Raw genomic sequence first — 27,515 nt, 5'->3', positions numbered from 1 at the left:
CCTCTGCTGCCGTGTTCATGAGCGCACCTCCCGTTCTTATGACAGCGACTGGAGGTGTGGTTTTGAGGACAACTGTTTTGAATTGCTATTATTGTTCAAACACAACAGAAACCAAGGATTATATATTTCAAGGGCGAGAGATCACAATAAAAATCCACACTGGCAGAAAAACAGCATCTGAAAGTTTGATGGGGCATTTTTTACACATGAGTGCAGTTAGAACTTTTCCATTGCATCTTATGAGAGGTGGTGTTCTTCTGCTGCCTTTATGCGCGCGCATGCTGTTTCTTATCAGTGTGACGTCGTCTGATAAGGCGTCTATGGTGTTGTTCTTAAAACATTGTTGTTAATATTTTTGACATTAGAATTAGAATGACAATCTCTCCACAAGATCAAAAACCTCTTACCACCACTTGAGCTGTTTTCTTGTAAAGTCTTGATAGTATAAGGACACATTCAAGTATCTGACAACACTAGACCTATAAAGTCACAATACCAACTTTGATGAGGCAGTAGGCCTATTGTGTTGTTCTTAAAACATTGTTGTTAATATTTTTGACATAGCTGTTTTTTGCCTGACAGCAGAGATATGCATTTGGTCAATAAAAAGGTCAATCATTCAATAAATAATTACATTTTAAATGGTTCAGTTAGACACAAACATTGGCAGAAGTTGAGAATAGTTATGTTTATTCATGATAGGTATACCAACAGTGCTGACAGCTAGATGGGGACAATGCATGTAAAAGACAAGTCAATGACAAAATAATTGATGAATAATTCTTAGTACATATCATTTTGCTTTTCATGTGTAATAAGTTTGTCCTTAAAGTACAGTCTACCTGCAGCAATCGAAAGATTATGAACCTCTCCAGTTAAAACCACTGCATTACAGACAAAATCAGTTGAACAAAGAGAAACAGGGCAGGGAGGAGGGAGAGGTGGATCCCATTTGCATTGCTGACAGGAATGACAACCATAGGAGTCGGACGAGTAACAACCACGCGAGGCATCCGGGTGGTAGGTGCTGGTGCGGCTGTAGGAAAACTTTGCGTAAGGGCGATCAGAAAGCTCCTGAAACGAGAGGTTTGTTGGAGGATCATGTAGGCAGGTCCACCAGGAGCAACGAACCCTCCTGGAGGATATACAACATTGTCAGGGACAGGAGGACGGAATCCTCCAGCAGGACCGAAATCCCCTGTGCTCGCGTCAGTGGTAATGGTGGCTGTATATTTCAGAGTCAGAATTGCAACCTGAATCCAAGAATCAGCAATTTTACACACCACTGGGCCACCACCTTTGACCTGTAGAGAAACAAAGAAAATCACAATGAACAATTGCGGAGAATCATTGACCTGGAATGGAAATTAAACAAAATGGTGTCTAGTAGGGACGATTAACAGCAGCGGTGCCCAATCATACTATAATGGCCAGTTCCTCCTCCTATAGGATATGTTCCAGTCCTTAATTATGACCAGAAACATGACACCATATGAGTTTTCGTTTCAAATTTGCTGCAGAGCCATTATTTATCTAGGAAAATCCCAGTTCACCATGTTGGCAGATGGTATTGTATAGTGACCCCAACAAAAGACCAGTCTGTGAACTCGCTCCTGTAAGGGAGCTGGTTCTCTTGACATTGCCTGTTACGTGCCGTACTGGTGAGCAGCTGGAGGTGTGGGTTGGATCCAAGCCTGGGGAACTAAATGGAAATGCTATACAGTATATTGGATTTTCTTACCCCTTTGACATTTAAACCAGTCAAACAGACGTCGTCAGGCGCAAGTTTAAAAGTTCCAGGTCCAACGCTGCAAGTGTCCAATGCAAAAGGCCGGAACTCCTTCAGAATGGATGGAGCTGAAAAGGAAAGAGATGCCATCATGCAAGTCATAAACATTGAATGAGGAGCTGGTCATTGGATTGCCCATACAAAACTATAGGGGTGTGACAATACAGTAACTGCATTGAAAAATCGATTTTAATTTCAATCAAAGTATATCGATATGTAAATAGCAACATATAGTTTGACCTTGTATCATATCGTGTCATTTTGCAATGCAAATAATCGGTATCGAATTGTTTTGCAATGCAAATAATCGATTGTGTCAATACTAAGTACTTGAAAAGTAGAAAAAGAGGGGTGTTGTGGCTCTTTTGTTGGTTCCAAGCATTTCCACATTGCCAACAAACCCACTGATGCACCCAGAGACTTTGGATGTACGCAGATCAAATAAATAGATTGTCCACAGGTTCAATGTCATTTTGGTTGCATTTACTTTCCTTTTGAAGTGCAGTGATACATTACAATACAAACATCTTCTCTTCCTTATGGCATGATCTCTGTGCTGTCTGGTAAAAAACCATTTGTCCACCAGGTGCATGCCGCTCCCCAATCACCCAGGCCTACTTATACCCTCTGTCAAGCAATTAGGCCTGGGGAGGTGTGCCCGTTATCCAAACAATAATTCAATTATAACCCATAAAACCAATGCCCACTAATGCCAAATAGCTACAACAATTGTGATAATAATAATAATAAATAGACATACAAAACAGTGAGGATGGCTTCTACACTCCCCCCTAATTGTGCACAGTATGGACACAATTACTAAATACATTTCAAAGAAGCCAAACACAAAAAACATTATTCAAGGTATGTGGTATGTGTGTTGTATTTAAGCTTGACTGAATCTTCTTTTTTGTTGAAACTGCAAAAAAAAGAGAAAGAAAGGGAAAGATGGAGAAAAGAAAGTTCAAAGCTCAATGGTCTGGAGAAGTCTTGGTGTAGCCCTCAAGCCACCACAGGAAGCAAAGCAGGTCGTAGTCCCTTTCCTTTGGCACATCATCCTCCTCCTCCTCTTTCTGCTCTCGCTTCTCCTGGGCAGGCCTTTTGTTCCTTTTCTTTCGGTTCCTATGCCATCTTCCTTTCTTCTTCAGAGGTGGCTCTTTCATGGTCAGATGTAATTGTAGTTTCCTTTGTGGTGCCATTTGTCTTTCCACCACTGGCTTTCTGTAATGGGGAAGGACGCCTTTCTCCACAGAGTGGCTTTCTCACTTCTCTTCTCAGCCTCCTCACGGCAGCTGATTCAGCCAAACTGCTGATCATGGCACCCTGCTTGCAGTTTTCTTCTCCCTCAGACATCTGTCCATAGACCTCTTCCGCTTCAGATATGACGCTGAAAGATGAGGAGCCGCCCGTCTCCACATCCATCTCATTCTCACCGTCCTCCCCGTCCTCTTCTGCAGGGTCGGTCAGCTGTTCCTGTCGGATTCCTATCAGCTGCAGAATGTTCTCCTCCAGAGCCTGAGGGATCTTCGGCTCGGAGACACTGTCCTCTCCTTCCTGCCATGTCTCTCTGCTATCCTCTCCTGGGAGTGCATCTTCTTCCACCACGTCATATGTGGCCAAAATGCTTTCTCTGTGCTCCCTCTCCATCTCTCGTGCCATCCACTTTTGTATGATATTTTCAATTTCCTTTCGACTGAGCTCTGGAGGATCTTCCCACGGTTCCCACCAGTCTTCTACGGGTTGTAGCGCACCATCGCTTCCTGCTCTTGTGACATCCGAGTCTGACATTGCAATTCTCTTTTTACCACACGTGATTACAGTGCAGTGCAGTGTAAACTTCCAAGAAAGTGCAGCAGCGCAAATGCAAATGCCCAAATAAATAAAGGAAGTGCAAAATAACAGGTGTGTCACTAGTAAAAGTCCGGCAGTGACAAAACAAGAATAATAATGGACGGCAGTGCAGCAAATGACCAGCAAACAAGTCACCAATAAAAGTTAAGCAGTGGAAAAACTTTTCCATTCGATATCGTTAAGCTTGGTCTATCGATAAATGTGTTTATTCTCTGTGTTCGAATACAATGTCCATGTGGCAAATACATGGACATTGGATACATGGATAGATATACATGGATAGAGAATCACTGTGTGTACTTATTTATCCATAATAATAAATGTTTCCCTTAAAAAACCTGCACTATCCATTCCACACATTGCACACAGCTTTAATTTCTTTGCTAAATAGTTACTGTATCAATTTTAAATTATCGGATCATATCGGCATGAATGAACCAATATTGTCCATGTATCGTATCGTCAACCATGTATCCCGAGTTTCCAAACTACATAATGTTTTGGAACAGCCTTGTAACATCTTTTCATCCAACAATAGTCTCATTCAAGATGACCGTTATACCTAAGTAATGCTCCGCCGCACAAAGGTGTCACATGACCAAAATAGCAAATCCGCAAGTTTGCAATGCGCCGCAGAGGTGGCGCGCTGTGGGCTTGCGGAGCAGCCGTTTGTGGTGTGCAACATAGTAGAATGACGAAGTAGGCCTACCGTATGAAACAGGCTTTACTTACCGCCTCCTGTCACGACATTAGCCCAACCAGTTACATAACACCTCATCCCTACGGGCAAAAATCTGCCAGTCAGATCCAGGCAGACTGGTTGGAAGAAGTCATTGATCGTGGTTTTGACCACTTTGAGAAGTGCTGCATTGGTTCCAGCCAGGTTACTGAACCTAATGGCGGTCACGTTCAGTGTTACTTCATTTGGGTTGACGCCATTTTGCACCAAGCGGCCGACGGTCGCGGTCAATTCCTTGACATCGACTGGACTTGGAAATCTATAGGGAGAAAATGCAGAACACATAGGGTACCATAAAAAATGTTTAGTGAAAATAGCAGATCCACAATCTCACGTGTCGCTTTGCGCCACTTTGTGAGCATGTAGATCTGCTATTTCACTACTTCTTAAACGTTTTATTTATATATTTATGGAAATTATTAATACTTTTCTGAAAAACTTATCAGTGGCTGAGCAGTGCTCAAAACTTGTTCAAGGACCCACAAAATTATAGGCCTGTACTGTATTTGGCCAACGACCAATCTCAAAATATTTTGTTCCAGGCACCACCAGAAGCAAAGATTTTCACAAATGTATATTTCAAAACAGCAAATAGAAAATCTAAAAGCTCATAGTGCGGCACAAAGTGACGTGCAACAAGCTTGTATATCTGTTATGTTTGAATACCCAAAGTATGAAATAAAACTTTGAGAACCAATGTGCTATATATATATATATATATATATATATAGCTAAAATCTAAAATAACACAGATGTTTCCTCAATTGAATGGGTTAATACGCTTGGTGCATTTCAAAGTATAATTTAATCTTGAAAATTAGCCAACATTGACTACCGTAATTTATTCATTGAAATAATACATTCGTCACATTTTGCATAAATATTATGCAAAATATTACAAAGTAAGCCAGGAAAATGGTCTACAGTATGTTTATGTACGATATGTGGATGAAGTTGTCAGAAGATAACAACATTGACACCAGTATGGTCTTATTTTGTTGCATGATGGTGTCCTGTAGTGAAAATTGTGATTTGAAATTTTCATTCTTTTTGAGACGGTTAGAAAATATGTGAACATTTTTGCTTGAAAGGGGTTAATACACAACGAGAAGCATAAAATACCCTTCAAAGCAGTCTTTATCAGTCAGAACAAACTCTTCTGCCACCAAAGTACCACCGCACAGAAACTGTCCATTTCTTTGCAGGCTGACCATCCAGGGCCACGTGCCACTGTTCGTAACATCGTCTGGACGACCAAAACGTGGTGTAATTGTGTGTTCAGGCTTCGGGTTGAAGGTTGGGTTGGGCTTACCGCAGATCCCTGAGAAAGAGAAAAGAGAAGCATTAGCAACGTCAGGAATACATTTTTTTTAGAACATAATAAAGTAAGAACGATAAGGGCAAAAAAGGATAGAAAATTAGTTTAAACTACACAACTCAAAATTGTTAAAAGGTTTACTGTTGCGGCTGCCCCACATTGAGCTCTGTTCTGATATTACATACAAAGAGATACCATCGCTATGACAACTATGATTTCTCTATCTCTCGCTGATCAAGCTCCACCTCTTCCCTCCCTGCCCCCCTCTCTCTCCTCTCTCCCTTTATTGTCTCCACCAGGCCGAAGGCATGGGGAGAGAGTATGTTTTGCACTCCGTCCGTGTGTGTGTATGTGTGTGTCCGTCCGTCCTTCCGTCCGTCCAGATTCCTCCAGATTCTGTCCAAAAATCTCACAAATCGTTACACAGTATCTCTATAGTCATGTGCTCAAGTCGGATCTGTCCGATATTTCATATTCCATCCTAATTGGCTATAATTGGCTTTCAAAGATTGCCCCGTTTTGAACAAAAGCCTCAAATCATGAACGCAGCATGCAATTTACGTGAAATCTTTCACACATTTTCTTACTAGGCTGAGGAATATATCCCACCATTTTCACATTGGCCTGTTATAGCGCCACCAACAGGTTGATTTTTGCAAAACACATTTTTGGAACAAAATGCAAAATGCCTCAAATCATCCAATTGCCATCAAAGGCGTATGAATAAATGGCACCCTTTTCACATTGGCATATTATAGCGCCACCAGGAGGCCACAACCTGACCTGGCTTGGCGGAGACCTGTGCCCCGAGGGGCACTTTTTCTAGTCTGTCTCTATTTCTTACTGCTTGCTCTCCTTCTCTCTCCCACCCTCTCAATCCCCCATACCTCCCACCCCTCGTTGGTCAAGCTCTGTTCTGACATTTCACACAAAAACCATTGCCCAACCGTGGGAATTTGGCAGGAACACATGCGCAGACTGTGCACACACCAGACGCCACAAGGCGCGATTCATACTCCTATGAAAAATAGGAGTATGAATCGACCCTTAGACAGAAGAGACACAAAAGGGATTATGGTTGTTCTTGTGGTGGTTATAATAAGAGGTGTGCTTATGGTGGCAGGAAGAGGTGTTATGGTCATAGGTAGAGGATGCATTAAAAAGGTGTGGCACTGGTCAGTCTTGGAGGGATTAGTTACGGACACACGCACACAAGCATGCACACATGCGTGCCTGCGCGCGCGCGCACACACACACACACACACACACACACACACACACACACACACACACACACACACACACACACACACACACACACACACACACACACACACACACACACACACACAATCTCTTGAAACATTAAAAGGGGCTTACCGTCGCTTTGTGCTTGAGAAGCTGAAAATTAAGTGGAAGGAAAAATATTTATAAACAACCTGCAGATCAACATTGTTATGACATTATTTAATACTTTTGAATACAGTGTACTGGTTCCAGGTCTTGTATGAATGTAAACACTTGTTTGTGGGATTTGCATGAACAGAATCCTAGACGCCTTCTATCAAATTCCTAAATCTAACGGAAAACTGACACTTCACTGGCACGTTTCACATGTGGATAATAATGCTTAAAGGTGTCCTTGCCTTCAACTTCCTAATAGAACAAATACAAAAAGGCTTTAGTTTTGTTTAATACTCCTACCCAAAACCATAACTTTAAATTTTAAATGGATAAACCAGAAACATTTTGACCTCTCCAAAAGGGACAGTGTCCACCTTATTACAGAAATAAGGATCAGAACATCACAATATTTGGACAGTGTTATTCATATAAAGCAGCTCTCACATTTCCTGTTTGTGTTTCTGTATTCATTGCTGGATCCATTCACTCCTTCTGTCAACCACTTCCTGTCCCCTCTAGACTCCAGAGCACTGTTTTTGTTATGGCTGTGGCACCAAACAGCAGTTTTGTACATGGCTCTCTTAAATTAATCTTCAGTCGGGGCGGTTGAGAGGCAGGTAATGGTATGTCTGAGAGGTGGTTGCCAGTACATATACCTCAACTTCTCCAGAGTGGTAATAGGCCCACTCAACCCCATTTGATTTGCACAAACCTCTCTTTGTCTACCTTTGTGTGTTAGGGTGAAAGCTGAGCCTTGCTGAAACTTGTAAGTGCAACACAAATACGTCAGTGTTATCACACTTGGCGACTCGTGTCTCTGCGAGGTGGATGGCATGTACAGTACACTGGACAAGAACTGCTACTGAAAACGTCTATGTGGAAGTTATGTTGATAGCTGTGCAGATCTGTTTTGGGTGAAAACCATGGTGATTTTAGTCAGGTGGGAAATGATTTTAATACTAGACAGTTCATGACATGAAATTTGGCACAGATCACCTTCATATATGACCCTAATTGATAATCATCCTCGGGCCACTCAGAATTCCTACATTTTCAAGATGACCGCTAGTTACAGCCATTATCTACAAGCTCACGTTGTGTTGCGATGCAATGCATTGTGAGCTTGTAGATCTGCTATTTTCAAAAGATTTTTATACATATATTAAGTTGTGAAATGGCTACATTCTACACAATGAGTACTTTGTACTTTTGGTACTTTAAGTACATTTTGATACCAATACTTTTGCACTTTTACTCAAGTACATTTTGAGTTCCGGACTTCTACTTGTATTTCTATGTTCTATATTATAGTAGTAGCAGTATTGATACTTTTACTCAAGTAAAAAAATTTGAGTACTTTTTCCACCACTACTTTTCTCCTTGTGATTTGAGATAAGGCTGGGATTAGAGACAACAAGGTCAGATGGTATATAGCACATCCACATCCTGGAGTCCACCTCTTCTTGATCACTCATTAAATCGATTAGGCTGTCCTTTTCAATGGTTTTGGTTTCTTCTGCCAAGAACTGTGAGTCTCTACAGAGTACAGAGTGACTCTGGACCTGAACTGGTTATGTCATTGCAAAAAGAAAAAGACAAAGTGCAGCTATGTTGCCACTGATTGTCAAGTACCTCCTGTGATTTGAAATTTTTTTGATCGGAGTGAAAAGATTATTTTGAGAACGCCTTCCGCATTGAAGTCCTTAACGTTTGAAAGCTCGATTCATTCTGCTAGACTCCCACTTCATATGGATTCATGTTAAATGTGTGTTTAAACTTAAAGAAACCCTGGGCCTTAATATAAACTTGACCTTTGGCTCGGCACTTGGTCTTCCCTTTTTTCCAAAACCTCTTTGTCGAAAATAGACGATCTACAATGTTAAACACTTCGCAGCCACATTGTGAGCTTGTAGATCTGCAATTTTCGGCTAATGGTTGTCCCAGAATAGGGAGTGGTCAAGCACTGCCAACCAACTGGAAGGGGTTCCAGTTGGTCCAACCAGCGAACCTGGGGTGACAGGGCCTTCGCAGTGGCCGGCCCCTCACTGTGGAACTCACTCGCATGCAGCTCACATCATACAGTAGCTGGCCCCACCTTCGAAACGTTCAAAAGCACACTCAAAACCCACCTTTTCAGACTAGCTTTCCCTACATAATTCCCCACCCCCCACTTTTTGTTTGTCTACCTTAGTGTGTTATTATTTTGTTCTGTAAAGCAACTTTGAGTACATTGAAAAGCGCTATATAAACGGTATGTAATAATAATAATAATAATAATAATTATTATTATTATTATTATTATTATTATTATTATTATTATTATTATTATTATTATTATTATCATCAAGTGTAAAAATAAAACAAATCCCTATCACACAAACATTTGGCGGCCACCCTGCAGTATCTCTTAGGGGTCCAGGACCCCCATGAAGACCCCTGAGCTACAGTATGATGAACTGTGCTATGCAGATGGTCCTGATCTACAGTATGATGCACTGTGCTATGCAGATGGTCCTGGTCTACAGTATGATGCGCTGTGCTATGCAGATGGTCCTGATCTACAGTGTGTTGCTCTGTGCTATGCAGATGGTCCTGATCTACAGTGTGTTGCTCTGTGCTATGCAGATGGTCCTGATCTACAGTATGATGCACTGTGCTATGCAGATGGTCCTGATCTACAGTATGATGCACTGTGCTATGCAGATGGTCCTGTTCTATCAGGTAACTCACTTGTCACCCCTATCATCTTGCTCAGGTGGTACAGCAGCTAACTCATCAAACAGCATATTCATTATGGACACATCTCTTTGGTTTAAAACGGCTGGAAGTCACTGAATGTTTGCTTTTTCCATGGTTGACTTGCCAGATACTCTTTGGGTGTCATTTGGGTTTGGGTGCTGCTCTAAGAAAGATCTGATGTTGAGCATCTTGAAGGAAATATCACAAACATTTGGCCACCTTTCCTTACGCAATGTGGTTTACCTGACCCTGTGCTGTTTTTAATGTTCTGTCTATAATAGCAAATTAGTATTAAGTATTCAATCAATAAAAAAACAGTGACAATGCTAACCAGATCTAGTGTTACATCTGAGGTTTTTGGCCAAATGATACGTAGCTTGCAGAGTTAGTTCAGTCAGATATACTCGAGGGGTTTCATTCCGTGCTCAAGGGCGTATTCATATACTCAAGGGGTTAATATGCTGCATTACTATGTGGGTGTATTCAGTGTGTGCAAGACCCACATGCCATTTGCTGACATGGCAGTCAGCTGACCAATTGGGCGGGCTACTTAACCTCACTAGACTCAAAGATGGTCTATTTATGAAGATGGGCCAAGTTCATTGGATTTTATTTCACTTTTAGAAAAATGTCCATTAATTTCACGTTATGTGTATATTATTAATATTCACATAATTGTCATCTTAAATATGGGGTTTGAGCCCCCTATGTGTTGTCCGTCAAATTGCAGATGGACAGAGAGAGGCTTCCGGACTCATCTCAAATCTTGCGAGAGTTTGTTGCTGGGATAAAGAAATGTCATTAACTAAGTAGATCTTCTCCTGATTTGTCTCGCTAAAAGAAACCATTTTACTATGAATAATAATATCTTGTAAATATTGTGTGCCTTGTGATGATTGGGTCCAGTATTTAGTTCAGTGACCATGGAGTTAAGGAATGGTTCATAAGCTGTGTTCACGTTCATTCTCCCATTGGAAAAGAATAGAATCTTCCCGTCTCCTAATAATGTTACCGCCCACCTCACGCAGATACGGGAAGTAAAGCAAAGTTGGCCTCTCTTGCTAATTTTCCTCTTGGCTAGACTGCATGCTCTTCCTGCCTTCCTTCTGCTTATGGTTCCTGGTTGCTGTTTGCTCCCACCACCACCCCAGCACCACCGGTGGGCTCTGTTATTTATGTTCCCCATGTTTTTTTTTAAATTGTATATCTATCTCCCTGCTCTTAATGTTTAATGATGGTGTTTGATTGTGCCGAGCAGGGAGAAAAATGTAGCAGAGCCGAACGCCAAGATAAAATATTATATGCACACTTGTATTCTCATTCTGGGGAAAGCCTCATGCTTGAGCTTGCCATGATATCACATGGCTGTGATACAATGAGCAGGTTTTCATTTATTTATTATTTTTTATTTATTATACAATAGAAAATCATCATTATTTCCAGAGTTACAAAGCAGACAATGTCCCTTTTGGAGAAGCCTACATCTTCACTGTTCTTGATTTTGGTGAGGACTCAAACATCAACCCTATATAAACATATTTTGTAGTAAGTTTGTAATGCAACAATTTTCATGACATGGTTATGCTTTAAAGGAGCATTCAGTGATTTGGGTGATTTGAAAACCCCCTCCCCCACTACAGTGGGGGGGGACGCGACAGGCCAACAGCACACACACCAAGGCCCCCGCTCGATCATGATTGGTGGAAGTCCCCTCTCTATCCTGATTGGATGAAGGCTGGGCCACCTATAGCCAAAAACGAAACCTATGGTTTTTTGACCCCAGGGGTTAACTGGGGATAGGGAGGAACTCCTTATGGTCAGCACACTCTATAGTAGGGAGGATTATCACAACAAAACAAAAAAATAAGTGATATTTGAATTAAGTGAAATCACTGAATATACCTTTAATTGTTCTGCCTCGCGTAGGGGGATCTACATTTTTAGGGGGCTTTATTTTTATTTGTATCATGAACAACATTAAGCACCACTGCAACAATAATTTTTCAGGAAGCTTTTTCGTTTCAACTTTAGTTCTGCTTTCTGGAATTGTTTGGGAAACTGCTCAACTTTTTTGTTTACCCCATGCACAGGATAATGTATGCACTAGCCGATTTGTTTACCTTGTTATAAAGCAGAATATATTTTTAATTTCATATTGCTCTGAAGCCTGCATGATGAACAGTTATGCTATTGTGGTTAGAACCAGTAACACGCCTTAGGGCCAAGGCGAGAAGCGACCGCTGGTCTTAAGCAAAGGCTGTGCAAACGACTATACAAAATATACACTTCACAGAGTATAGACCACTTGGAATTATACAAATCGTTTGACGATTGGCACGATTAAACTCTCAACTTTGTAGTTAGAATGAGAGTGAGTGTTGTAGATGTTGAATTTGTGTTTCTGCATAAAATACATATTTAGAAGAGTAAATGAAGTAAGCCTATAAGCTGTTTTTCGTATGAGAACCACCTTTTTATAATAAAAACATTGTACATGCCATTGCACATTTATTTGTAAAGCTCAAATTTATAAATGTATTACTGAATAATACAAATGTAATAGACATTATTGTGTACTCATTGACTTATGGAAAAAGCTTTTCCTTTTTTCCTGAGAACAATGAGGAGTGCATTATTGTTCCCAGATTGCTTTGAGACTAATATCACTGCCTCCTGCATCGAATCACCTAACATCATCATCTAACTTTCTGCATTAATTCATGAATATTCACAGTGAATTGTCCTAATGCTTAATTTACAGTATTTGCATCAACCACTTTCACCATGGTGTCCCTATCGTGGGCATGATATAGGCCGGCTCAAAACAATTGACAATAACTATAAGATCCTAGCTCCTTCATACATTCAAGGCCATTCATAGCCTCGCCCCCCCATACCTGTCTGACCTTGTCCACATCGACATTCCCTTCCCACCCGGTCTCTTATGTCTGCCACCTCCATCAAACTCAAAGTCCTTCCAGCCCGTCTGTCTACCATGGGGTCAAGAGCTTTCAGCCGCTCTGTACCTCATCTCTGGAACTCCCTCCCCCCTGATATTATAACCCTTTTTCCCCCTTTTTTTTTGCTATATAGAGTATATTTGTACGTCTAATTGTTATGATGAATTGAACATGGTGGGCCCTATTGTAAACAAGTGTAATGCTTAATGGTGTCGTCCACAGTTTTGTCTTGAGTTGTGCTTGAAATGTACTGTAATTCTCCAATCTGTTAATAAATTCATCAATCAATCAATGGACTTAATCACCACATTCCAAACCCACCTCAAAACCCACTGGTTTAGGCAGGCATATGGCTGACCTCTGTCTTCTGCTGCAAGCTTTAATATATTCATTTTGCTTTTGTTTTTAACTGTGTTTGGTATTAACCGTTTTTAACTTGTTGTACGGTGACCTTGAGAGCCCTGAAAGGCGCCTTAGATATAATTTATTATTATTAATAACTTCCAAGACCTTTCTAAAATGTTCAAAATCCTTTCAGCTCACAATGCATCTGTTGAACAAAGCTAGCGTATCGCGTCAGATTCAACAACAACCAAAGCTAGCCGGAAGCATTACGGAGGGATAATAAGGAGACTCAGAGAGCAGATGTGGGTTTGCTTCCTTAGACCATGGCTGAGAGAAGCGAGTGTTTATTTTACTCATTATATACCCGTCAACACAATTGGCACATCCGGCATCCGGTTTCAGTATAAAAGCATATATAAATATACATACAGTGACAATGATATATTTATATACACAGACAATTAATGATCATTTTTAATACATCTCAACACCCCCACTTGATCGTGAATTGGTAAACATTTGTATTGTACCTTGATTGTCCTCGTAAATCTTTGGCTGCATGTAATGAAATTCATCAATACATTGTAACAATTGAATCAAATACAAACACTCTTGTAGAGTTGCCGCTAAAGCCATGTACTCAGCTTCACAAGTTGAAAGTGCTACGGTGTATTGCTTTTTAGACCTCCATGAAATCAAAGGGCCCTCTGGGTTTAGGCTGACACAATAACCACTAGTGCTACGTCTGTCACTTGCATCCTCTGCCCAGTTTGCATCACTATATGCTATCAAGCCTAGTTCCTCACATTTCCTATAGCATAAGGATTTTTCCCTGGTTCCCTTCAGATATCTCAGCACATGTTTCACTGTGATCCACTGCTCTTCTGTTGGTTTAGAAAAATATTGTGAAAGTTTTCCCACTACAAAACTCAGATCTGGCCTGGTACAAGTAGTCAAGTATATTAGACTACCCACAACTTCCCTGTACTTTCTCACATCCCCCAATGACTCACTGCTGTCAGTGTAGTTCAATTTTGCCTCACAGGGTGTTGTTCTTGGCTTGCAGTCCTGCATGTCAAATCTAGTCAATATTTTGTCAACATATTTCCTTTGTGACATAGTCACATAATGTTCACCTTGTTCAAAATCAATACCAATGAAATGTTTCAATTTGCCTAAGTCTTTCATTCTGAATTTTGCTGTAAGCATTTCTTTGACATCAATCATCACATTGTCATCACTTGCTGCAATTATTATATCATCGACCCAAAATAAAATGAATACCTTTTGATCCTTCATTTCCCTTGTGTAAACACAATAATCAACTGGGTTCTGAATAAATTGATTTTTAGTTAAAAAATCATGCAACACCTTGTTCCAATTTCTCCCTGATTGTTTTAAACCATACAAAGATTTATTTAGTTTACACACCAACATGTCCCCATTCTCAGATGTAACTTCATATCCCTCTGGTTGTCTCATGTAAATCTCAAAATCTATTGGTGCATGCAAATAGGCCGTTTTGACGTCCATTTGGTGTAAGATCATATTCTCTTGTGCTGCCTTTTGCATCAATACCCTCACACTAGTCTGGTTTTCCGTTGGTGAAAAAGTCTCTTCATAATCCACACCTGGTTTTTGATTGAAACCTTTGGCTACATAACGTGCCTTGAATTGTTTAGATTCATCTGCATTTGTTTTTAAAGCATACACCCATCTACCCCCCACTATTTCTTTGCCTTCTGGCAGTTTAGTCAGGGTAAACGTGTAATTTTCCTTTAGTGATTCAATTTCCTCATCCATAGCTCTTGCCCATAACTTAGAGTCAGGTGATGCCATTGCCTGCTTTACTGTGTGTGGCACATCACAAATGACTCTATAACAATAATCAAAGGTTATGTCATCTAGGTCATCAGATTTTACTTGACACTCATAATCCTCCAAATACTGAGGTGGTTTCACTTTTCTTCTGGGATATGTTGCACTCTGGCCACTGTCACCTGCCTGAGCACTGACCAAATCATCCATCTCCCCTGCTTCTTGTTCCTGTATCTCACCGGTTTGGCCATCTTCACCTGCCTGAACATTTGCCAAATCACTAATTTCAACAACCACCTCTTGTTCTTGTGTCTCGTTAGTTTCCCTATCTTCAGGGAGGTGGTTTACAGTCCTTCCCCCACTGCAATCATCATCCCACTCGGTTTGGGTCTGAATCTCAATGACATTCCTTTGAATGAACTTTACCAATCTGTGCTTATTTACCTTCCCAGTGTCGGGACAAAACACTAAATAGGCTGGGCTATTCTTATCATATCCCACAAATATCCCTTTTTCACATCGTGAATCCAACTTTTTCTTATTTTGTTTATATGCATAGCATGGGGACCCAAAAGTTCTCATTCTTGAAAGGTTTGGCCTCTTTCCTGTCAGCATGTAATATGGGGTCTGTCCTACACGCTTATTGAAACATCTATTTCGAATAACAGCAGCCGTCATTACCGCATATGTCCACAATTCCCTTGGTAATTTGCACTCAATCAGCATACATCTGGCCATCTCAAACAGCGTTCGCCAATTTCTTTCAGCTGTCCCATTCTGATGGGGTGAGTATGGAGCTGAGGTCTCATGTCTAATGGACTTTCCGCTTAACAATGCCTGAAAGTGACCAGAAGTATACTCAGTACCATTATCCGAACGAATACACTTAATTTTCCCATAAGGTGAAACATCGGCAATGTACTTCTCTGTAGCTTGGACTGTGTCACTCTTAGATTTCAAGAAATAAACAAAAGTAGCTCCTGAATAGTCGTCAGTAAATGCTAAAGCATATTTGAATCCGTCTTTAGCCGTTGGATCAATTGGTCCAGATAAATCAGTGTGTACAAGTTCTAATGCTGCTTTAGCTCTTTGGTCTGGTTCTCTATTTCGGCTCTGAGCAAATTTACCTTCTATACACACATCACATGACAACTTGGAAATATCAACCTTGCCTTTAATTTCCATACCATCAGTTACATTCTGCAGTTTTAACACATCTTCATAGTTGCAATGTCCCAGAATCTCATGCCACGTCTTGATGTCATAGCATCCATTACATTCATCAACATCAATACTCTCATCAACGGTGTTTACATAAAACAACCTGTCATGGATGAACTTGTTCTGTCCCTCTTTGAAGATGAATGTGGCTCCATTTGATGTTGCTGCGTTGACTGAGAAAATGTCTTGGGGAAAGGATGGAACATACAGCGCCCCCTTCAGCATCGTTTCCACCTCTCGACCCTTGGTATCTCTCAGGTAAAACACTGCAGTACCTCTCTTCAGCGCTACGCCAGAGGCCCTCACTCCATCAGCCATCTCCAGAACATTCCTCCGTGGCTCGAAATTCTCATCGAAGTTTCGGAACTTCTTCACGTCGGTCACAATATGTGACGTAGCCCCGGTGTCGACCATCAGCCCTCTGCTCAGAGTATTACTCCGACAAAGTCTCTGCTTCGGTCTCCCGGCGCCGTCCGAGTCGCGGTTCACCTGGCCCACCTTGAAGGCGAACGCGTGCTCCTCTTCATCCTGCGTCACATTGACGTTGTCTTTCCGTCTTCAGTTGGTATCATTATGTGTTGGACTTCTGCAAAGACTGCACCACTGTCTCTGTTCTTTCTGACCAGCAGCATCTCCGCACTCAAACGATTTGTGCCCTCTCTGGCCGCAGTTATAACAGGACAGTCTCACGTCGTTGTCCTTGCTTCTTAGTCTCATCACGCTGTCATCCCCGGAACTGCTACTGAACCTTTCAGTGATCTCGTAACTCCTCAGTTTGGACTTAAAGTCGGCGAAGGTGATCCTGTCATCACTTTGTGCGATGTGGATGGAAAATGGCTTATAAGATTCTGGCAGCCCCTTCAGAACCATTGCTGTTAGCAAGCCATCACTCAAAGTCTCTTCCGCATTTCTCAGTGCCGGGATAGCTATTTCTGCTCGTATAATATATGCTGTCATTGTTTCATGTGCAGTTTTCCGGAGCGACGTCAGCTCTGTGTACAAACTGATCACCCTCGTTTTCCCCTTGCCCGCATAGTGATCTTTCAGAATCTGTAACGCCTTTCTTCCGTCATCCGCTGCCTCACGCATAACTAACGACAAACTCGTATCATCGAGCACTTGAACCAATTCAGCGTAAGCATTTTCATTTTTCTCGGCGTCCTCAGCGGCTTTTACCTCGGCTGCTGTGTCTCTTACTGCGGCCTCATCTCCATCGAGTATTTCTTCGTCGTCGATATCGGGCTCGTACAGTATGGTGTCTTTCAGCCCTTTCAGCCGGAGGTAACCGAGAAATTTTACCAACCATAATTCAAAGTTCCTTTCATCTCCGTCAAAGCGAATACGGTTCCATTGGTTGTTGCCTCTACCACTGGGCTCCATGACCTGTTGAACAAAGCTAGCGTATCGCGTCAGATTCAACAACAACCAAAGCTAGCCGGAAGCATTACGGAGGGATAATAAGGAGACTCAGAGAGCAGATGTGGGTTTGCTTCCTTAGACCATGGCTGAGAGAAGCGAGTGTTTATTTTACTCATTATATACCCGTCAACACAATCGGCACATCCGGCATCCGGTTTCAGTATAAAAGCATATATAAATATACATACAGTGACAATGATATATTTATATACACAGACAATTAATGATCATTTTTAATACATCTCAACAGCATCCCTACTGTATGCGTTCTAAGCATGGTTAAAGATGATTTAGGTTACTTTTATCAGTATTAATTAAAGCAGCACTATGTAGTTTGTGGTATCAGTGGCCACACATTTCGTGGGACAAAATTATATATTTGTTAAAAAAGTTACATAGTGCTTTTCGTAACATTAGCTGTTGCTATATACAGTACTGTATATGTATATGCTATTGCTATATACAGTACTGTATATGCAACATATCGATAGCCTCATAGCATAATTGCCTACGTATTATTTTGGCCAAGTTAATAGACGCCTTATCAGACGACGTCACACTCATAAGAAACAGCATGCGCATAAAGGCAGCAGAAGAACACCACCTCTCATAAGATGCAATGAAAAAGTTCTAACTGCACTCACATGTAAAAAATGCCCTATCAAACTTTCAGATGCTGTTTTTCTCCCAGTGTGGAGGAAGAATGATTAGGATTTTTATTGTGATCTCTCGCCCTTGAAATATATAATCCTCAATTCAAAACAGTTGTCCTCAAAACCACACCTCCAGTCGCTGTCATAAGAACGGGAGGTGCGCTCATGATAACGGCAGCAGAGCCTGTTTGTGCACGGCTGCACGCGCACCTGCAGCCCATCAAGTATAATTTATGCTTCGTCCCGCATGAAGTCGCGCACGCAGACCTCTACGCTCACAACAGTCGCATCTGTGATGCGATGTGACTCATGTGAGCTTGTATATCAGCTGTTCTCTGTGCGCAATACTGTTGGGCTTTGAAGTATAAATGTCTCCTAGGGTGCACCTCCTAGCCAACTCACAAGAGGAGGTTGAATGGACTGAAACCAGCGCTCCCCAAAACAACAGGTTTGGAGATCTGTTGGGAATTGATTACATGAAACAGTCACCCGTGCGCCCAGTCCCAATGTTTGTAAACAAATAATTGGTCAATTTCTGCCTAACTCTACTCTCCAGCTTCTCGATCCAGCTACTCTCCACACTGCAGCTTCACTGTGCCTTATTGCCCATGTCCTCAGCCTATCAGAATGCTTGTTACATTCCATGACTTAGGCAAAAAGTGCTTTAATTCAACTTATTTGACTTAGGCAGAAATAATTTTGAATGTAAAGCATTCTTGCACATTGGCAATAAGGCAGGGTGAATCAGCAGAGTTAGGACAGTAGAGTTAGGCACATATAAATAAAGGCAGAATCGGCCTCAGGTCTAAATGACTGTTCAATTTAGACTATTCTTTTGAATATAGTCTAAATTGAACACTTGATTTCAAATTGGAATTAGGTTCTTACCTTTTACCAGCAGGACGAATATCAAAGACACGTGATGCACTAGGAGACCCATGGTAACCAATGTATGGACGCAGGTTCCTCAAACAGATCTTGAGATCATTCCCTGCGGTAAATTGAATGATCTAAACGTTGAAACCAGTAAGTGGTACTGTATAAAGGAAAGGTGTGTGGGGGGGGGGGGTGGCCAAAAAACCTCTCTTTGATTGTACAGTATGGCCTTTGTCAGTTAGAGTGTATGTATGTATAACACAAGAAAAATGCAACAACGTCAGTGTCATCCCACTTGATGATGACAATTGTGTGTCTCTTGGCGAGGTGGGTGGCATTTAGCGCTAGATCTTGTTAACATTGTCACAGTGGTCAAAACACCACATCTTTCTTTTAGAGCAGTGCCCCAATCCCAAAGGACACCCAAAGAGTATCTGGCAACCAGAGAAAAGAAAACGTTCAGTGACTTAGCAGTTTCAAACTAAAGAGATGTGTCAATGGAGAATGTGTTGTTTCATGAGTTGGGGATAGGTTGGGGATAGGGCAGCTTGACTGTATTTGTGTCACTTAAAAGGCCGTAGTTCACATTCTGTATGTATCTGTGCTTTGGTGGTCACATTGTGTGGCTACAAAATGACCAAAGAACATCCGTGTAAAGTGAATATTTTGGCCAGGACGACAATTTGTTTGGTAGATTTCCGAGGGAAGCATTTCAATTTCCACACTCTACTCAAGGAGGCCCCGCACTCTAAGGGGGCACTAATTCGGCGAAACGGCCTGCGATTGAACTGCGATTTAAAAAGAAACGTGTAACGTATTCGAATACGGTTTGAAGCTCACAAAACGTCATAACATGACACACTGTAGATTGTTGATTACTTAATTTTGATGTGATTGTGCAGTTCTTGTATTTTGGAGCATAATTAAAGAAAAACTTTGCTTGCAACTATGCAAGCGACTTTGAAAAAGCGCTATATAAATTTGATGTATTATTAGTATTCCACATTTATTATAAACAAGACAACTTCATGACTTTGCAGTGCACATGAAACTAATAATCAATTGCACTAAATCTTGTATGAATGCATAAGTAAGCCTTGCCAAGCCATGAGGCCCATAGGGCAGGAGCCCGTCTCCTGTTTCTGTAGCGTGACTCGTGAGGTAGCTTGATGTACAAGTACACCCCCTGGACATGACACATGCCGCAGGGACTCACCCCAATCCAACCCTTGATGCTGAGTGCCAAGCAGGGAGGCACCGAGTCCCATTTGTACTGACATTCTTTGGTATGACCCAGCCGGGGATCGAACCCCAACCTCCCCGTTTCAGGGCTGGGCTGACACTCAACCAGAAGGCCACTGATCTGAATGTATACATTCATTTATGTTTTGACAATTATCTCCGCCCTCCCTCCCAACATTGGGCACTCAAAGTACCACAATGGAAATAAACGACTTGTGCTTTATCCTTTTGACAGGTGTACAGTGCAAATATAAGTTTGTGTATTTGTTGCTGTCAGGCAGAAACCAGCTATCTCCATTTTTCTACTTTTAATTACTTTTAATAAATCACTGTCTGTGTTTTACAAATATTCAAGCAATGAAAAGTATTAAAAAGCGCTTCTGACTAAACCTCCTATTCTCCATTGGATCCTCAAAACTGTAGGTCAAACCACCTAACTCCAACTTTGGAGATAGTTGTTTTTCCATCATTGACAAAGTCAGACGGGGGAAAATAAACCTCTTACCACCACTTGAGCTGTTTTCTTGTAAAGTCATGATAGTGTAAGGACACATTCAAGTATCTGACAACACTAGACCTATAAAGTCACAATACCAACTTTGATGAGGCAGTAGGCCTATTGTGTTGTTCTTAAAACATTGTTGTTAATATTTTTGACATAGCTGTTTTTTGCCTGACAGCAGAGATATGTATTGTCAATAAAAAGGTCAATCATTCAATAAATAATTACATTTTAAATGGTTCAGTTAGACACAAACATTGGCAGAAGTTGAGAATAGTTATGTTTATTCATGATAGGTATACCAACAGTGCTGACAGATAGATGGGGACAATGCATGTAAAAGACAAGTCAATGACAAAAGAATTGATGAATAATTCTTAGTACATATCATTTTGCTTTTCATGTGTTATAAGTTTGTCCTTAAAGTACAGTCTACCTGCAGCAATCGAAAGATTATGAACCTCTCCAGTTAAAACCACTGCATTACAGACAAAATCAGTTGAACAAAGAGAAACAGGGCAGGGAGGAGGGAGAGGTGGATCCCATTTGCATTGCTGACAGCCACAGGATTGACAACCATAGGAGTCGGACGAGTAACAACCACGCGAGGCATCCGGGTGGTAGGTCCTGGTGCGGCTGTAGGAAAACTTTGCGTAAGGGCGATCAGAAAGCTCCTGAAACGAGAGGTTTGTTGGAGGACCATGAAGGGAGGTCCACCAGGAGCAATGAACCCTCCTGGAGGAACTACAACATTGTTGGGGACAGGAGGACGGAATCCTCCAGCAGGACCGAAATCCCCTGTGCTCGCATCAACGGTAATGGTGGCTGTATATTTCAGAGTCAGAATTGCAACCTGAATCCAAGAATCGTCAATTTTACACACCACCGGGCCACCACCTTTGACCTGTAGAGAAACAAAGAAAATCACAATGAACGATTGCGGAGAATCATTGACCTGGAATGGAAATTAAACAAAATTGTGTCTAGTAGGGACGATTAACAGCAGCGGTGCCCAATCATACTATAATGGCCAGTTCCTCCTCCTATAGGATATGTTCCAGTCCTTAATTATGACCAGAAACATATGACACCATATGAGTTTCCGTTTCAAATTTGCTGCAGAGCCATTATTCATCTAGGAAAATCCCAGTTCACCATGCTGGCAGATGGTATTGTATAGTGACCCCAACAAAAGACCAGTCTGTGAACTCGCTCCTGTAAGGGAGCTGGTTCTCTTGACATTGCCTGTTACGTGCCGTACTGGTGAGCAGCTGGAGGTGTGGGTTGGATCCCAGCCTGGGGAACTAAATGGAAATGCTATACAGTAGTATATTGGATTTTCTTACCCCTTTGACATTTATACCAGTCATACAGACATCGTCAGACGCAATTTGTTTTCCAAATCCAATGCTGCAAATGTCCACTGAAAAAGGCCGGAACTCCTTCAGAATGGATGGAGCTGAAAAGGAAAGAGATGCCATCATGCAAGTCATAAACATTGAATGAGGAGCTGGTCATTGGATTGCCCATACAAAACTATAGGGGTGTGACAATACAGTAACTGCATTGAAAAATCGATTTTAATTTCAATCAAAGTATATCGATATGTAAATAGCAACATATAGTTTGACCTTGTATCATATCGTGTCATTTTGCAATGCAAATAATCGGTATCGAATTGTTTTGCAATGCAAATAATCGATTGTGTCAATACTAAGTACTTGAAATGTAGAAAAAGAGGGGTTTAATTACTTTTCCATTCAATATCGTTAAGCTTGGTCTATCGATAAATGTGTTTATTCTCTGTGTTCGAATACAATGTCCATGTGGCAAATACATGGACATTGGATACATGGATAGATATACATGGATAGAGAATCACTGTTTGTACTTATTTATCCATAATAATAAATGTTTCCCTTAAAAAACCTGCACTATCCATTCCACACATTGCACACAGCTTTAATTTCTTTGCTAAATAGTTACTGTATCAATTTTAAATTATCGGATCATATCGGCATGAATGAACCAATATTGTCCATGTATCGTATCGTCAACCATGTATCCCGAGTTTCCAAACTACAGAATGTTTTGGAACAGCCTTGTAACATCTTTTCATCCAACAATAGTCTCATTCAAGATGACCGTTATACCTAAGTAATGCTCCGCCGCACAAAGGTGTCACATGACCAAAATAGCAAATCCGCAAGTTCGCAATGCGCCGCAGAGGTGGCGCGCTGTGGGCTTGCAGAGCAGCCGTTTGTGGTGTGCAACATAGTAGAATGACGAAACAGGCTTTACTTACTGCCTCCTGTCACGACATTAGCCCAACCAAGTGCCCAACACCTCATCCCTAAGGGCAAAAATCTGCCAGTCAGATCCAGGCAGACTGGTTGGACGAAGTCATTGATCGTGGTTTTGACCACTTTGAGAAGTGCTGCATTGGTTCCAGCCAGGTTACTGAACCTAATGGCGGTCACGTTCAGTGTTACTTCATTTGGGTTGACGCCATTTTGCACCAAGCGGCCGACGGTCGCGGTCAATTCCTTGACATCGACTGGACTTGGAAATCTATAGGGAGAAAATGCAGAACATAATATGTTCTGCATTGGTATATGGTATATGGTACCCTATATTATAGGGTACCATAAAAAATGTTTAGTGAAAATAGCAGATCCACAAGCTCACGTGTCGCTTTGCGCCACTTTGTGAGCATGTAGATCTGCTATTTCACTACTTCTTAAACGTTTTATTTATATATTTATGGAAATTATTAATAATTTTCTGAAAAACTTATCAGTGGCTGAGCAGTGCTCAAAACTTGTTCAAGGACCCACAAAATTATAGGCCTATGTACTGTATTTGGCCACCGACCAATCTCAAAATATTTAGTTCCAGGCACCACCAGAAGCAAAGATTTTCACAAATGTATATTTCAAAACAGCAAATAGAAAATCTAAAAGATCATACTGCGGCACAAAGTGACGCGCAACGAGCTTGTATATCTGTTATGTTTGAATACCCAAAGTATGAAATAAAACTTTGAGAACCAATGTGTTATATATATATATATATACGGTAGCTAAAATCTAAAATAACACAGATGTTTCCTCAATTGAATGGGTTAATACGCTTGGTGCATTTCAAAGTATAATTTAATCTTGAAAATTAGCCAACATTGACTACCGTAATTTATTCATTGAAATAATACATTCGTCACATTTTGCATAAATATTATGCAAAATATTACAAAGTAAGCCAGGAAAATGGTCTACAGTATGTTTATGTACGATATGTGGATGAAGTTGTCAGAAGATAACAACATTGACACCAGTATGGTCTTATTGTGTTGCATGATGGTGTCCTGTAGTGAAAATTGTGATTTGAAATTTTCATTCTTTTTGAGAAAATATGTGAAAATTTTTGCTTGACAGGGGTTAATACACAACGAGAAGCATAAAATACCCTTCAAAGCAGTCTTTATCAGTCAAAACAAACTCTTCTGCCACCAAAGTACCACCGCACAGAAACTGTCCATTTCTTTGCAGGCTGACCATCCAGGGCCACGTGCCACTGTTCGTAACATCGTCTGGACGACCAAAACGTGGTATAATTATGTGTTCAGGCTTCGGGTTGAAGGTTGGGTTGGGCTTACCACAGATCCCTGAGAAAGAGAAAAGAGCTGCATTAGCAACGTCAGGAATAAAAAAAATGAGAACATAATAAAGTAAGAACGATAAGGGCAAAAAAGGATAGAAAATGAGTTTAAACTACACAACTCAAAATTGTTTACTGTTGCGGCTGCCCCACATTGAGCTCTGTTCTGATATTACATACAAAGAGATACCATCGCTATGACAACTATGATTTCTCTCGCTGATCAAGCTCCACCTCTTCCCTCCCTGCCCCCCTCTCTCTCCTCTCTCCCTTTATCTGTCTCTATTTCTTACTGCTTGCTCTCCTTCTCTCTCCCACCCTCTCAATCCCCCATACCTCCCACCCCTCGTTGGTCGAGCTCTGTTCTGACATTTCACACAAAAACCATTGCCCAACCATGGGAATTTGGCAGGAACACATGCGCAGACAGAAGAGACACAAAAGGGATTATGGTTGTTCTTGTGGTGGTTATAATAAGAGGTGTGCTTATGGTGGTAGGAAGAGGTGTTATGGTCATAGGTAGAGGATGCATTAAAAAGGTGTGGCACTGGTCAGTCTTGGAGGGATTAGTTACGGACCCGCACACACACACACACACACACACACACACACACACACACACACACACACACACACACACACACACACACACACACACACACACACACACACACACACACACACACACACACACACACACACACACACACACACACACACACACACACACACACACACACACACACACACACACACACACACACACCAGGGCCGGCTGCAGGATGAAATGACTAAGGGCGCAGATGAAAATTACTAGGGTCAGTAGGGTGCACAGGAAATATTGTTATTTTATTTCAACATACAGCTATAGCGTTGTTAAACCAAATGGGATGATAACTGTACAAGTGCTTCTGCCTCCAGAGGGCGCTGTGGACTGTGTGGGGGTTTGGAGAAGTGTTTATCAGCCTGTTGCCATATGTTGATTGATTTAACAATGAATACCGTAGCTGAATGCTGAAATAAAATGTACTGCTGTTAAATAGGCAGCATTTATTTAAGCAGCTCAGCAGTGGAGAGAGAGAGAGGGAGAGAGAGAGAGAGACAGACAGTGTTTCCACACCTAAGCGCAAAACGGCCGACAGCTGCGCACGTCTTACGCTGTCCGCAGCTTATTTTCCGAGTTTTTAGACAGCTGGTGGATGGAAATTAAGCTCCACCTCCGCGGCCGCGGAAGTCGTCCGCGGAGGAGAGCGTTTCCGGGAATCTGGCCGTCACGCAAGTCGTCCGCGGAGGTGGAGCTTAATTTCCATCCACCAGCTGTCTAAAAACCCGGAAAAAGAAGCTGCGCACAGCCGAGAACGTGCGCGGCTCTTTAGTAAGTCTGGCAGCACCTAGTGAGAGAGAGAGAGAGAGCACATCTCGCTCGTTCACAAAGCCTTCACCAATTAAGTTCACCATTCTGTTGCTACAGCTACAATGATACAAAAAATGTAATAGTGAAAAAGAATTAAGCCTATAGCATAGCCTAAAATAGCCTGTTTCAGACAGACATTACAAATAAAACCAGCAGAACAAAATATGACAGCTAAATTCCAACTGAACCAGTCAATAGATTGCAGCCCAATAAGTATGTGAAATGTCCGACATGGAAAGCAATAAAAGGCACTGAATATCCCGTTCATTAAACCAGCTTCTGCTAAATTAGCTGTTTTATTGTAAAATATTCGAGTTGGTATGTTTGTAGCTCTGGTCCATAGCCTTCTACTGCTTCTACGATTCTGCCCTGCAGTATAAGGGCCGATTCATACTCCTATTTTACCGCTGTTTCGGCGCTGTAGTGCCGAAATTATTTCGGCTCGTCAGAAATTTTCAGTAGCACCGAAGAGCCGACTTTAGGGCGGTACCCGCCCCCCGAACCTCAAATGACGTCACATTGTAGGCTCTACAGAGCCGAACCGACTTTTATTCGGCTCTAAAATAGGAGTATGAATCAGCCCTAAGGCTATGGGACTTTCAGTTTTAAATCTCAAATCGAAATCAGACCAGCCTCTCCTCTTTAGTGGAAATCTTACGAACGTTTGAACTACTCACCAATACAAAGACGGGTTGTGTCAATAGAAAGCCTACTTTCCTTAGTGGACGCACTCTGAGCCCCCCACCACACATATAAACGGTACTTTTTTTTTACAAAAAGGGATTTTGTTTCCACCGGGAAAAAAATACTTTGTTACTCCGCTGCGCCCTCTACTGATATTGCCCAGAGAACTGCCTCATAGAGAATATTTTTCCTCCGATGAAAAAAAATCCCTTTCTGGCCAAAAAGTACCGTTTATATGCGTGGTGGGGGGCTCAGAGTGCGTCCACTAAGGAAAGTAGGCTTTCTAATGTCACAACCCGCCTTTGTTTTGGTGAGTAGCAAAAACGTTCTTTTAAAATACGCTAAAGAGGAGAGGAGAAGTCCCATAGCCTTATACTGCAGGGCAGAATCGTAGAAGCAGTAGAAGGCTATGGACCAGAGCTAGTATGTTTGTAGCTCCTGGCTTCTCTGTCCCCAAATCAACCGGCGGCGGGTGTGGACGTGTGGTGGTATAGGGCAGGCTTACCGAGGCGAGGTGCAGGGGAGAGCGCTTCCACAGCTAGAGGAGAGAGAGGGAAGATCTTTGGTTTTTAGTTTGAATCACTTTGTTTTGCACGATTTTACTTACCACAACAGGAGTCACTAAACAGCTCTGTCCGTAGTGCCACTGCTGACTGCTGAATAACAGGCTACACTGTCTGCGCAGGCAGGTGATTGTAAATTGGGAAATTAGACTGGAGCAGCTGCAAGACAACAAGCAATTGAGATAATAGGCTGGCTGTGGGCTGTGGCTATATTACTGGGTAAAACTGGTGTTTTGATACTGTTATTGATATCTCTATGACAATTATAATATTCAGAATATATTTTTTGTTATTTTTGATATTTTCATAACTTTACATAGA

At 41.6% G+C, this 27,515-nt stretch overlaps 2 protein-coding genes across 2 annotated transcripts; both read right to left on the bottom strand.

The window, feature by feature from the left end:
• Positions 1 to 673: 673 nt before the first annotated feature.
• Positions 674 to 19,252, bottom strand: LOC306936810 (serine protease 27-like). The gene is made up of 6 exons (XM_079520434.1): positions 19,145 to 19,252; positions 7,078 to 7,098; positions 5,502 to 5,700; positions 4,373 to 4,638; positions 1,742 to 1,857; positions 674 to 1,304 (listed from the first exon to the last, which is right to left on the bottom strand). Exons 1-6 carry the CDS (start codon positions 19,194 to 19,196, stop codon positions 876 to 878), a joined length of 1,083 nt encoding a protein of 360 aa, XP_079376560.1. The 5' UTR covers positions 19,197 to 19,252; the 3' UTR covers positions 674 to 875.
• A 1,906-nt stretch (positions 19,253 to 21,158) lies between these two features.
• LOC306936593 (serine protease 27-like) lies at positions 21,159 to 27,284 on the bottom strand. Its single transcript, XM_079520159.1, has 5 exons — positions 27,239 to 27,284; positions 24,342 to 24,540; positions 23,182 to 23,447; positions 22,223 to 22,335; positions 21,159 to 21,780 (listed from the first exon to the last, which is right to left on the bottom strand). The coding sequence occupies exons 2-5, from the start codon at positions 24,431 to 24,433 to the stop codon at positions 21,346 to 21,348; spliced, it is 906 nt and encodes a 301-aa protein (XP_079376285.1). The 5' UTR covers positions 24,434 to 24,540; positions 27,239 to 27,284; the 3' UTR covers positions 21,159 to 21,345.
• Between the last annotated feature and the right edge of the window lie 231 nt (positions 27,285 to 27,515).

This window comes from Electrona antarctica, assembly GCF_951216825.1.
Source record: "Electrona antarctica genome assembly, chromosome: 14".
NCBI lineage: Eukaryota > Metazoa > Chordata > Actinopteri > Myctophiformes > Myctophidae > Electrona > Electrona antarctica.
This window is presented reverse-complemented; position numbering and strand designations above follow the sequence as displayed.

Excerpts from the sequence above, each read along its gene's own strand:
- LOC306936810 (XM_079520434.1), bottom strand. The coding sequence starts at position 19,196 with ATGGGTCTCCTAGTGCATCACGTGTCTTTGATATTCGTCCTGCTGGTA. Across the intron at positions 5,701-7,077 it reads TTCTCAAGCACAAAGCGACG|GGATCTGCGGTAAGCCCAAC; the intron begins GTAAGCCCCTTT and ends TCTCTTTCTCAG. Across the intron at positions 1,858-4,372 it reads TAATGTCGTGACAGGAGGCG|CTCCATCCATTCTGAAGGAG; the intron begins GTAAGTAAAGCC and ends TTTCCTTTTCAG.
- LOC306936593 (XM_079520159.1), bottom strand. The coding sequence starts at position 24,433 with ATGGTCAGCCTGCAAAGAAATGGACAGTTTCTGTGCGGTGGTACTTTG. Across the intron at positions 23,448-24,341 it reads GATAAAGACTGCTTTGAAGG|ATTTCCAAGTCCAGTCGATG; the intron begins GTATTTTATGCT and ends TTCTCCCTATAG. Across the intron at positions 21,781-22,222 it reads CTGGTATAAATGTCAAAGGG|GTCAAAGGTGGTGGCCCGGT; the intron begins GTAAGAAAATCC and ends GTTTCTCTACAG.